General features: G+C 40.8%; 2 protein-coding genes across 3 annotated transcripts; one reads left to right on the forward strand and one right to left on the reverse strand.

Annotated features, from left to right (window-relative positions):
* The first annotated feature begins 883 nt into the window (after positions 1–883).
* On the forward strand, positions 884–3,990 carry LOC137252671 (apyrase). The gene is made up of 2 exons (XM_067788716.1): positions 884–2,368; positions 2,432–3,990. The coding sequence occupies exons 1-2, from the start codon at positions 1,269–1,271 to the stop codon at positions 2,727–2,729; spliced, it is 1,398 nt and encodes a 465-aa protein (XP_067644817.1). The 5' UTR covers positions 884–1,268; the 3' UTR covers positions 2,730–3,990.
* On the reverse strand, positions 3,617–6,914 carry Exd2 (Exonuclease 3'-5' domain-containing 2). Of its 2 annotated transcripts, XR_010953645.1 has the most exons (7): positions 6,609–6,914; positions 6,074–6,550; positions 5,364–6,014; positions 5,149–5,301; positions 4,568–4,735; positions 4,299–4,504; positions 3,617–4,194 (listed from the first exon to the last, which is right to left on the reverse strand). XR_010953645.1 is itself a non-coding variant. In XM_067788701.1 (6 exons), exons 1-6 carry the CDS (start codon positions 6,812–6,814, stop codon positions 4,393–4,395), a joined length of 1,767 nt encoding a protein of 588 aa, XP_067644802.1. In that variant the 5' UTR covers positions 6,815–6,914; the 3' UTR covers positions 3,617–4,392. The 2 variants fall into 2 exon arrangements, 1 of the variants encoding a protein (XP_067644802.1); XM_067788701.1 differs by having other exon boundaries at positions 3,617–4,504.
* Between the last annotated feature and the right edge of the window lie 6,069 nt (positions 6,915–12,983).

A 12,983-nucleotide genomic window follows, 5' to 3' on the forward strand; every position in this document is an offset into this window, starting at 1 on the left:
TTGAGAGGGTTGCGCTACACAACTCCTTGAATCCCCAACTTTTCGTATAGATGCGTTTAACGCAATCTTATGCCTGATGAGCATATTGGACATATATTTATGGAGAACAGTGGATTGAGCGACACTGACGTCATTTGACATGAAAACGCAGTAAAACCGAGAGCCCGACATTTGCTTGGGCTAAGGATGCTTTCACATTTTGCAAGTGAATTTATCTTCCCCACACATTGGTACTTTTATAACATTTTTCTTGGTTAAAAACTGCAATTTAACAAATGATTAGAACACAAAGTATGTTGGCAAATCTCATTTTTAACTTAAAAGCGGAGTCATTGGTGCGTGCCGTTTGTCATATCGCTTTAGTTGTATCCCTAACGTAACCCTATACGATACATTGTTACCGGTTAATGGTGCCCTAACCTAAAAATCGTGAAAATTACATAAAAATGAAGAAAACGCAAAAAATTACAAAATATTCCACAAAAAATAAGTCTCCTAGTCATAACGTATCCAAAACAATGAATAAAATCTACAAAAAGTTATTAAATTCACCAACTAAAATATTTTTAGGTTATGGATATGGCGAAAAACCAAAAACCAATTGGTTGGCTACGATTCGGTTATGACCTTAGCGTTACGACGAGGCACTAATAATCGATTACTTGGATTCCCATAAGGTTGGTCGAAATAGCTGCTATAAGGCTACCGATACAATTACCGATAACGGCCCAATATCTGCAACTTAAATTGCATTCAATTGTTTGTAGGGTCAGTGTGTATTCGCACTGGTCTGGCATCACGGTTTCGAAGAAGGGCTGAACAGGTTGAGAGCCATACAATTGAACAGCTGATTTGTTTATGCCAAGGTTTATTGACGTTTTCTTTTGCTGTATTTATTGTACACATATTTAGTCTTTAACAACAAAAATTCATTAGTGAAATTGGACAACAGAAGTACCGAAAAAACATTAAAGTAAATATTGGTTATACAACTGCTTATGTTGCGAATTGCGCCACATCAGCAGTAGCAGAAAAAAAACAATATTGTGGTGAAGGCCGTCGAATGCTGTGATTGCTTCTGATCTTCCTACCAATTGCAAAAACCTATAGTTTCAATGCCAATCATAGTGCAATGTATATACAGTTCACAGGATAAAAGAAAAAACGATTTTTAAAACAAGTGCATCGTAGCAATGAGCTTGGATGAATATTAAACCTTTTAAGGATATTACGTGCGCTTACCAGCAGCTGATAAGACGAGCGCTCAAATGAATTTTCTGGCCCGAAGCGATAGCTTATACTCGAACTCAGGGCGTACCAACAGCAGCAGCACCGCCACACCAATCCACCATAGTAATTACCCATATCGTCAAGTCGACAGCTCAAGCACTCCACGCACATCGCACCACCAAACAACATCGAATCTGTCGCATACACAGTCGGTGATGTATACACGCGATTGGCGTTCAGCGTTACGTACGCCACCAACTTATCGAATAGGAAATCGAACATTACGTTTCAATTATCATTTCGCGCTGCTTGCGTGCTGTGTAATTCTGTTATGCTTTCTATTTGCTTATGTGCGCACAGGTTCACAATCTTCCTCAGACATAGCATGGCTTAAAAGTTATAGCAGTTCAACACGTAGTACAGCTGCTGTCAGTATAACCAGCAATGCTGATTATTTAGCTTACGACAATAAATATCCACTTACGCCACCCATAGTGGTACACTCCAGTGAGGTGACATATCGTATTGGTATAGTAGCTGATTTGGATACAAACTCAAAAGTTGTGGGGAAAGATGGTAGCACAGTATGGCGCAGCTATTTAAAGAAAGGATATTTGACATATCGTAAGTCAAAACCAGAAATCACTATCAAATGGGATGGTGGCGATCCTGTTAAATTAGAATCTGCATTTTCGCTCAAAGGGCGTGGTATGGAGTTATCAGAACTAGTAACATTCAATGGAAAATTACTTAGCATCGATGATCGCACAGGTTTAATTTACGATGTGACCAAAGATAAACCCATACCATGGGTTGTTCTACTTGATGGAAATGGACGTAGTTCGAAGGGTTTCAAAGCCGAATGGGCTACGGTGAAAGATCAAGAGTTGTATGTCGGTTCAATGGGCAAAGAATGGACAACCAGCGCTGGTGATTTTGAAAATGAAGATCCAATGTATGTTAAAGTAGTATCACCCAAAGGAGAGGTGCGTTCATTAGATTGGGCATTCAATTATAAATTTTTGCGTCAAGAAGCAATGCAAATTGCATGGCCCGGTTATATGATACATGAAAGTGGTATGTGGTCGGCACATCAAAAGAAATGGTACTTTCTACCAAGACGCTGCTCGCGTGAAAAGTAATTTATTAATTTAGAATAATTTCCGGATTGTTACTAAATAATTTTAAAACATCATTTTAGGTACAACGAAACGCGCGATGAACATATGGGTTGTAACTTACTAATCACAGCAGATGAACGGTTTACAAAAATTACAACAGTTCCTTTAGACGCTCCGAATACAGCGCCAACTCATGGATATTCAAGTTTCAAATTCGTACCCAATACTGATGACAAAATAATAGTTGCTATAAAAAGTGAGGAATTAGATGGTAAAACTACAACATTCATAAACGCTTTCGATATTGAGGGAAATACAATATTAGCAGAGCAACGTATTGATACAGATTTAAAATATGAAGGCATTGAATTTGTATAGTTAAAATCGCCGATGAGGAGTAAATAAGATACAATAACGTTTTAAGAAAGGGGAAATCATCTACTTTTTTACGTACGCAAAAATTTTAAAAATCCTATAGCAAAAACGGACAGCTAGCCATCTGTAAACAATTCTTTTAAGCTTTTGTATACATAATCGGCTTCACCTAAAATTGTTAAGGTCTACAGCTGCATAAACAAAGCATATTTCGCATATACGACGCTGATATCGATTTGCCATACGAAAATTAGCACTATAAAATTTTTCGCTGTTTTGTTCTAGTGTAAGTTTGTTAACAAGATTTTTGTTTAATATAATCATAGAAATTAAGCTTCATAAAAAAATTAGTTTTATCATTGAAAAATGAATAATACCATGCTAGTAGATGCGTCTATCATATCATCCGTATGTGCAATTACCAACTCATAGTTATAGTAGTTTTCGTTAACCATAAGCTGAGTGTTTTACTTTTTGCCAGGCTAAGTAAATAATGCAAGTTTTTGTATGGCAGGTCCAATTCTCATTAATTTATCCACATATCATTCATTTATCCTAAGTTACATGAAATCAGCATTTACACACGTTAACACCCGAAAAATATGCTTACACCTAAAATTAACCCTAGAATATTATTGATTAAGTAATCTCAAAATATGTTTCGCCTTCCTACGATATTTTCATTATAGTCCAAGATCTTATACATTTTTAGGTATATCATTAGACAAGAAATGTCATAAGGAAGATTGTTAGTTGGGCTTTGCTTGCTTTAAATGTTAGAGAATGAGATGAGCAGGTCGCGGTGGATATGAAAAAGTGGTTAGGAACATGTCTGCATGTTAACAGGTACATAATCCGTTTACCCAATAATAGGTGCTTCGTCAACCAAGTTCTTATCTCTGACCTCTACATCAATAGAAGATAACATTTTTTATTTTTGTAAGGTCACATTTAAAAATCTGTTCAAATATTGGTAAATTAAAATTGTATACGCTGTCCTCTCTCTTAAACTACAAGTGCATCCCTTTGGCAATTTTCAATAAAATTGACAACAATTTTAAAAATTGTGTTTTATCACCCATATTTTGTGCATTATTAACTTGTAAATACTATGTATAGTTAAGAGCATCAATATAAAATAGTGTACCACATTATTTTGCTAGGTTTTACATTGTGTTGAAAAATATTTAAGTTAGTTAAGTCATTTATGTATAATAAAACGATACCGTAAAATAATAAAATTAAAGGGCATATGAACTCAAAATTTAATTTTACTTTATTCGAATGTTATTGTTGCTGCAGGCTCAAATGCTGCCGCGAAACATATTGTTTCTTTGTGATGAAAGAGATAGTGTAAGGTGTAAGACAACTCCCTCTGACTCTGTTTAAAAAACCAAATCAAGTTGTGCCAGAGTCACGCAGTTTCTCCAGGATATATTAAATTTTTTAGCATTAAGTCGCAATTGAGCTACAATAACGAAAGAAGGATTTCACCGATTGTAATAGCCAAACAACGTATTTTTGTGTTACTACAGCATATCGCTTTGCTTATAAAGATGCTTCCTTACGTACCCGAGCAAAATCTCAGATTAAAGCAGTTTTATGCTGGTCTATCCCCGATGATAAGGACATGACTAACGCCGGTTGATTGGTTTTCTCTCATAAGTCACGCCAATTTTCCAATATCTTCATCAGTTTCTGTTAGTTTAGCTGTATCAAGACCTGCAACAATCAGATCTTCTTTCTCAACACGTCCCTCTTTTGCGCGTATTTCCAATCTAAAAGTTATATATTATATCATTGCATCAAATTTGCAATCTGTTATAAAATAGGACATATACCTGTCGGCATTGTGATCAACACTCCAAAGCTCTGGCAAATATTTGGGTTTCATAGTCTCTAAGAAATGTTGCCGCCACATCTTTTCCAATACACACAAACCACCTAATTCATTTTGATACATTTCTACGACCTTTTCGCCGTGATTGCAATAGTTCTCATTATTTCGTCTAAAAGAAAAAGATAAAATTAAGAGTAAATAAATGGTAATGAAGTCACTAAATTTTATTTATTTCCAGCTGGGTAGGATAAAAATTTTGATAAAAAATTCGGCGTTATTCTGTTTCTTGTTTGTTTTGGCTGTTGTAGCGATAAGGATATTCCCCGAAGCTTTTGGGAAGCGTTATCGATGTTAACGGGTTTTTACCGGTAATAGATCCGTTAACAATCACGATTAAGGTACAAGCACGACCATCTCGGGAACGATTTTATATGACCACATATAGCAGTTCGATAGCCACGACCTGGCATCCCAGCGACTAACTGGATAATTTTTGTTCCATTCCTGAAGACCGGTTATCGTTTGAACGTTTAGCATGGCGTCCGAAGTAAGTCATATTATCTTATTCATAAAACCGCTTACGTTGTATGAAGATTAGATGCTTCCTCCAATATCTCTGCTGTAATCTCGTCCTGTTGGAAGTAATTTAGTAAAATTTCCATTAGCTTGTTTCGACGTTCGGCAGGTATATTATTTTTAATTTGCAGCAACGCACGCGCCGCTGATTGCACTTGCCTAAAATAGTAAAGCACAATATTGAAATATTTTATTTATTAGTAAAATGCACATAAATATACTTAATTTCGGGTAACTCAATATATTTTGCAGCCTTTTCGCTTTTGACAAAGGGTGCATCGCATTTCTGTGCTAATTTCATGCGCATTCTCAAATCATAGATATTACTCAACTGATGGCAGTGTGTGCAAAGCAGAAGCACATCATGTGATGTATGTGATTTCATTATAACAGGAAAATATTTTCTATATTCGCGCGGCACAACATTCTTACGCGATAGTGCATCATCACGCCCACACACAACGCAACGATTTTCTTTAGGTGTCTGATAGTAGCGTCCAACATCACCGACCGCACGACCAGAAGGCTCAAAATTCAAACGCACAGTCAATGGATTTGTAGCTACGGTTGCAGCTAGATTTTGAGCCACATACCATTGCGCTTTTTTGGCATCTATTGTGCAAAGTAAATCGCCATCTGGTGCTTGTAACAGGCAGTTATCATATAAAGCTTTAGCACGCGTACAAATACTACGTGTTTGCACAGATTTTTGTTTGGCTTTCTTCCCAATAGGTGGTATAATTTTGCTAATGCCAGAAGTTTTCATTTTCACAAGTTGATTTGCAAAAGTGTCTTTGAAACGCATATCCAAAAATGGTTCTAGTTTCTCCTGAGCGCTAACGAGTTGTGTGCTGGACAGTTTCCAAAAAGGTCTAGATAGGAGAATAATATTATAAAAAACTCTATGCCTAGCAAATTTTTAAATTTTAACCTTTGTTCGTATTTGTCGAAAAGCTTTTCAAAAATTTTCACAGCTACCAACGCATCATCGGCGGCATACCGTAATTGTTTTTCGCTTAGCGCTGGAGCCTCCCAATCTGAACATGCTGTACGCCAACTTTTTTCCAAATCCACATTTAACACAGACTTTGCCATTTTGGCCAAGCCTGCGGCAGGTTGATTAGTCAACGCAGCTAAAAATCGCAAGTCGAAGGTGCTTGCCACACCTACGCCATAATCGAGTGATAATTTTTGTGCATCATCCTGTGGACATACTCCTACTTTTATCACGTTATCATCTTCCAGTATATCACGAAGACCCTGTGGTATTTGACGCAAATTGCAGAGTCGGAATAGTGCGCATAGTCCCTTAGATGAAGATAATTGTAGCAATGCTACAGGTCGCCGTGTCCCTCCCACAGTCACCCACTCACAATCAAACCCAAGCACTTTGTACGCTTGGCAGTGACTTAAAATAAACTAAACAACTTAGCCGGAAATTAATATGCATTTAAATAAATACTTACTTCTTTAAGGTATCTACAACGCGCTGACATTCGTCAAGATTATCAATAACAGTTATTTGTCTCTTGTTTAAAGGATTCCTGTAGCTGGATAATAGTGACAAAATGCGTGCTCGCTGGCGTACAAAAATGCAAAGTAAACCGATACCGGCTGTGGCTATTAATGCCGTTTTAGCAGTAACTATTGGATATTTCGTTGAATCAGGCATTGCAATTTTTTTCTTAAAAAGCTTTTATACATATTATTCAATTTATAAACAAAAACAAACAGCTGGAAAAATTTGAAGTACAGTGTAATTCTAGAACAGCTGTCGATGACTCAATCGATCGCTTCCCAAGGCCGTCGGTTCTATGTACCGGAGCGACTCGGGATTTTTCCCGACCAAGGACTGCCATTTCAGTGTAACCCCATTTAATTTGGGTAATAGTCTAGTTGAGGGGTCGACTGCTAATACGCTACCAAAAATATCGAGAGAGGTGTCAAACGACGCGTATTAATCTCGAGAACAATAATCCGATGGCGGAAAAGAAAAATTTTATTTCTGTCCGGAGATATTTGCATTTGAAGTTGGCGATTTCCATGTGGTTGTTGTTGTGTTTGTACCCCCAAAAAAAATTGTGCATCACCGTGGCGGTAGCCACGGTTATACCACACACCCGGACTTGGCATGGCGTAGCCCAGGGTTATTTTTTATAATCGCGGCCGAAGGCCGCCAACGCAGAAAGGTGTTCTGCGCAAAAATACTATGGATCCGACCCCCGGTTTCGGAGGTACCCGCGGGTCTTTTTTCGGTTTTTCGTTAATATCTTTTGAACGCGTTAAAATTTTTATTTTTCGCCTTCGGATTATTAATACTGATGTCAAGACGCGTCGTTTGACACCTCTCTCGATATTTTTGGTAGCGTATTAGCAGTCGACCCCTCAACTAGACTATTACCTTAATTTGTTGCGTCCCTCCCACAAATTGTCATCCTCCCAGCAGCTCCTTGCAGCAGGACTGCTCCATATTCTCTTGCTCCGGGAAGGTATCGAACCTGACCCCGGTCCTGAGAAATGGTTTTGCTGCATCTGCCGGAAAAGAATCTTTTTATGACGTTCATACTCTTGTCAGTGTGTCTCGTGTAAGGGATGGTTGCATCGGACAGGTTGTTCTAGGCTAGACCCCAAAACCAGACGTCCACGTAACTTCTATAAATCTTTTGCGGCTCCTTGATGTTCACGTCCTAGGACGTCCCGTAGTCTGAGCCTTAGAATATATACGTTTGCGACATCCGCGCAATGCAGCTCCTGCCATGGACGGTGCCACTTTCCTAGATGTTCTGGTCTCCGCGACGGCAACCCCCCGACGGGTTTCATTGCGCCATGTTGCCAGGCCGCATACACAAATACACCGGGTACCACAATGCCTACCCAAGGACGTCTAGTCCCAGGGCCACAACAGCAATCGCGTTCTGGCCTTCCACAACCCAGGCGTAGTCACCCGTCACTTACTACAAAAGTGACGACGTCCGTGCACTTTAGAATTCTGCAGTTAAACTGTAATGGATTAACTGGGAAGATCACGGAGATAGTCGACTTCATGAAGCGGCACAACATCCGCATTGCTGCGATTCAAGAGATTAAACTCACAGCAAGATCTGCATTGCAGACTTGTTCTGGGTGTAATGTCCACAGAAAAGATCTCGAGAGCGGAAATGGAGGCGGCCTCGCGTTTATCATACACCACACTGTGCAATATCATATATTTGATCCCGACATCGACCGCAGGGACAGGGTCTTAGAACGTCAAGGATTATCTGTCCGGTCGGGCGATGAAAATCTAGAAATCATCAACATCTACATCCCTCCTGTCACCTGTTGCCCCAGTGGATACCGCCCTGATATCAGCGGCATATTCACTGGAAACAATCGCATTATTTTAGGCGATTTCAATGCCCATCACGATCTATGGCATTCAAACTTGCGGTGGACAGTAGGGGTGAGATGTTAGCGGATCAAATAGAAGAAACGACGTTCTGCACTATAAACGGAGACGCCCCCACACGTATGGTAGGAAGCTGTCACAGTTCGCCGGATATTTCAATCGTGAGCGCAGAACTCGCAAACTGCGTCAACTGGCAGCTGATGGTAACATTGGCATCCGACCACCTGCCTATACTTATTTCGCTTGAGCGTCCCGCCGACTTCATCGTCGCAGAAAAACGCACTTTCATTAACTTTAAAAAAGGAAAGTGGGCCGGCCGAATAGAAATCCTTTACAGACAACCGCTTTGCTGCCCTCCCTATCCCAACTGATGCCCGCCAAGGGGAGCGTGCTTTCCGCAAGGTCATTGAATCCGCCTCGGCTCGTTTCATTTCCGCCGGCAGAATTCCCGAAATTCGGCCCCACTTCCCGGCAGAGGCCGCTAGTTTAGCGAGAGAATGTGACCTTATAAGACAGCTCGATCCCGGCGACCCCCAAATAAGGGATATAAACCAACGCATCAGATTGCTTGTGGATGAACACAAGCGGGCGAAATGGGAGGAGCACCTAAGCGGTTGTAACCTCTCTGCCGGTGTAGGTAAACTTTGGTCCACTGTAAAGTCCCTATCTAATCCGTATAGGCACAATGACAAAGTTTCCATCGCCTTTGGCGACAAAGTGCTGTCGGATGCGAAAAAATGCGCGAGCGCTTTCTGCCGACAATACATAATGCATTCTACGGTCGACAAAAATAGACGCAGGGCCAACAGACACGCACGTAAACATAAGTTCAGCGCGTCACCAATTACCATCATCGCCAAAGAGGTTGAGGATGCCATCGGTCATGCTAAACCATCCAAAGCAGTGGGCCCAGACGGCATAGCCATGCCGATGCCTAAAAGCCTAGGGAAAGAGGGTTTCAAATATTTAGCACATTTCTTCAACCTGTCTCTTTCCACCTTTGTCATATACGAAAAATGGAAAATGGCCAAGGTGGTCCCGCTACTAAAGGCTGGGAAACCAGCTAACATAGGAGAGTCATATCGCCCGATATCTCTCCTATCGCCAGTAGCCAAGACGCTTGAAGCCATTTTGCTCCCCCACTTCAAAGCAAATTTGCAGCTAGCCTGTCATCAGCATGGCTTTAGAATACTCCATAGCACCACCACCACGCTAAATGCCACTAGCACCCAGATAAATTGTGGTTTAAATCAGAAGCCCCACCATAGAACAGTACTCGTAGCGCTAGACCTATCAAAAGCTTTTGATACGGTCAACCATGGCACGTTACTGCAAGACTTGGAAGGGTCTACCCTTCCCTCATGTCTTAAAAGGTGGACCGCAAATTATCTGAGTGGTCGGCAGGCATCGGCGCAATTCAGAAACGAAATATCAATGCCAAGAAGAATTAAACAAGGGGTGCCTCAGGGTGGTGTCCTGTCCCCACTTTTGTTTAATTTTTACATATCAAAACTACCTTCGCTACCAGAAGGAGTTACTATCGTTTCTTACGCCGATGACTGCACAATAAGGGCCACAGATCGATGAGCTTTGCAACAGAATAAACGGCTACCTCCCTGATCTCTCCAGTTTTTTCGCCTCGCGAGACCTGGCATTATCACCGACTAAATCCTCCGCGACCCTATTTACAACTTTGGCGTCCCAAATACCGACCATTTTGAACATCCACGTCGATGGCACTACGCTACCGACTGTCCTACACCCCAAAATCTTGGGTGTGACGTTTGATCAGGATCTACATTTTGGTGAGCATGCAGCCGCAATTGTTCCGAAAATCCAGAGCCGTAATAAAATCCTCAAATCCCTTGCTGGCAGTACTTGGGGAAAAGACAAAAAACGCTCATTACCACTTACAAAGCAATTGGCCTGCCGATTGCATGCTACGCGTCCTCTATATGGTCGCCAAGCCTAAAAACTACCCACTGGAAGAAGCTACAGGCCTGCCAAAATACTGCGCTCAGAACCGCCACGGGATGTCTTCTTATGTCCCCAGAACACCATCTACATAATGAGGCGAGAATACTCCCCATCAGGGAGAGAAATGAGATTCTAACCAAACAGTTCCTGTTGAACACCCAGAAACCTGGGCATCCCAACAGACATCTGATTGATGAGCCAGCACCGCCTAGGGACTTAAGGAGTCATCTCCGTAAGCATTTTGAGGAAATACGGCACCTGAGAACTCAGCCGTATGAAGCAAAAAAACACAGGCAGGTCCTTGGTGAACTCCACAAACAGGCGTCGGGCCTTTATGCCGGGAATTGGCCGGTGAATCCAGTACTCGGGGAACAGTACCCAAAACTTGCGGAAGAGGAACGCATACTCCCCAGGAAAACGCGAGTCACTCTGGCTCAACTTCGTGCTGTATACTGTAACGGGTTAAACTCTTACATATCCAGAATCAACCCCGACATACAAAATGTATGCCCCGCTTGCAATGTGTCCCCACATGACACCAACCATCTCTTTAATTGTAATGTGGAACCAACGCCTCTAACATCCCTTTCATTATGGTCCACCCCTGTCGTAACAGCAAGTTTCCTTGGACTCCCGCTAGAGGATATTGATGACAATTTGTGATCGGTCGCAGCTATTAGGTGGGGCGAAACATTGCTACAACAACAACATGACTCAATCGATTGTCGAATGAATTCCTCAAATTATTAGGCTGTCCCTACTCGTCCGGAAACTTTCACTGTTCGGAATTTCCGGACGACATTTGTTTTCGTACTAGTTTTAAAGCTCGGCTAATTCTATACGACAGCACGACACTCTTAATACACATCCACAAAAATCGGGAGGGGTATCAAAAAACGCATATTGGACCAAGGATCGCGAATCCGAAAACGGAAGTTAAAAACATGGTTGTTGTAATTTTGGTTTTCAGGTTTCAGGTTTTCCCAAAAATAGTTGACTTCCGTCCTCAGATCTGCGATCCTGGGTCGGAAAACGCGTCTTTTGACAGCCCTCCCAAGTTTTTTTGGACGTGTATTAAGAGTGTCATGCTGTCGCATAGAACTATCAAAGCCCGTATAAAATTTACGTAACGTTTTACATGACGGTCCACCACCTAATTTGTATCAAAAATTATCAGAAGGAATATCAAACGGCGCTTCTTGACCTCGGTATTAAGAATCCGAAAGCGGATACTCAAAATGTTATGTCTGTCAAAAGATATAAACAGAAACAAGTAAGCAAGGCTAAGTTCGGGTGTAATCGAACATTACATACTCAGCTGATATCTTTTGAGATAACATAAGGGAAAATCACTATGTAGGAACATGAACGTAAGGTAACCCTGGAATGTGTTTGTATGACATGGGTATCAAATGGAAGGTACTAAAGAGTATTTTAAAAGGGATTGGGCCATAGTTCTATAGGTGGACGCCATTTTGGGATATCGCGATAAAAGTGGACCAGGGGTGACTCTAGAATGTGTTTGTACGATACGGGTATCAAATGAAAGGTGTTATTGAGTATTTTAAAAGGAAGTGGGGCTTAGTTATATAAGTGGACGCCTTTTCGAGATATCGCCATAAAGGTGGACCAAGGGTGACTCTAGAATATGTTTGTACGATATGTGTATCAAAAGAAAGGTGTTAATGGGTATTTTAAAAGGAAGTGGGCCTTCTATAGGTGGACGCCTTTTCGAGATATCCCCATAAAGGTGGTAGGGGTGACTCTAGAATGCGTTTGTGCGATATGGGTATCAAATTAAAAGTATTAATGAGGGTTTTAAGGTGTTTTCAAGATATCGACCAAAATGTGGACCAGGGTGACCCAGAACATCATCTGTCGGGTACCGCTAAATTATTTATATATGCAATACCGCGAACAGTATTCCTGCCAAGACTCCAAGGGCTTTTGATTTCGCCCTGCAGAACTTTTTCATTTTCTTCTACTTAATATGGTAGGTGTCACACCCATTTTACAAAGTTTTTTCTAAAGTTATGTTTTGCGTCAACAAACTAATCCAATTACGATGTTTCATCCCTTTTTACATATTTGTTCCTGCCAAATTTCATCATGATATCTTTAACGACTGCCAAATTACAGCTTGCAAAACTTTTAAATTACCTTCTCTTAAAAGTAGGCGGTGCCACGCCTATTGTCCAAAATTTTACTAATTTTCTATTCTGCGTCATAAAGTCAACCCACCTACCAAGTTTCATCGTCATAATGAATTATCGCACTTTTTCGGTTCTTCGAAATTTTCGATATCGAAAAAGTGGGCGTGGTTATAGTCCGATTTCGTTCATTTTGAATAGCGATCTGAGATAAGTACCCTGGAACTTACATACCAAATTTCATTAAGATACCTCATAATTTACTCAAGTTATCGTGTTTACGGACAGACGGACGGACGGACATGGCTAAATGAATTTCTTTTTTC

This window comes from Eurosta solidaginis, chromosome 1 (assembly GCF_040869045.1).
Source record: "Eurosta solidaginis isolate ZX-2024a chromosome 1, ASM4086904v1, whole genome shotgun sequence".
Classification (NCBI taxonomy): Eukaryota; Metazoa; Arthropoda; class Insecta; order Diptera; family Tephritidae; genus Eurosta; species Eurosta solidaginis.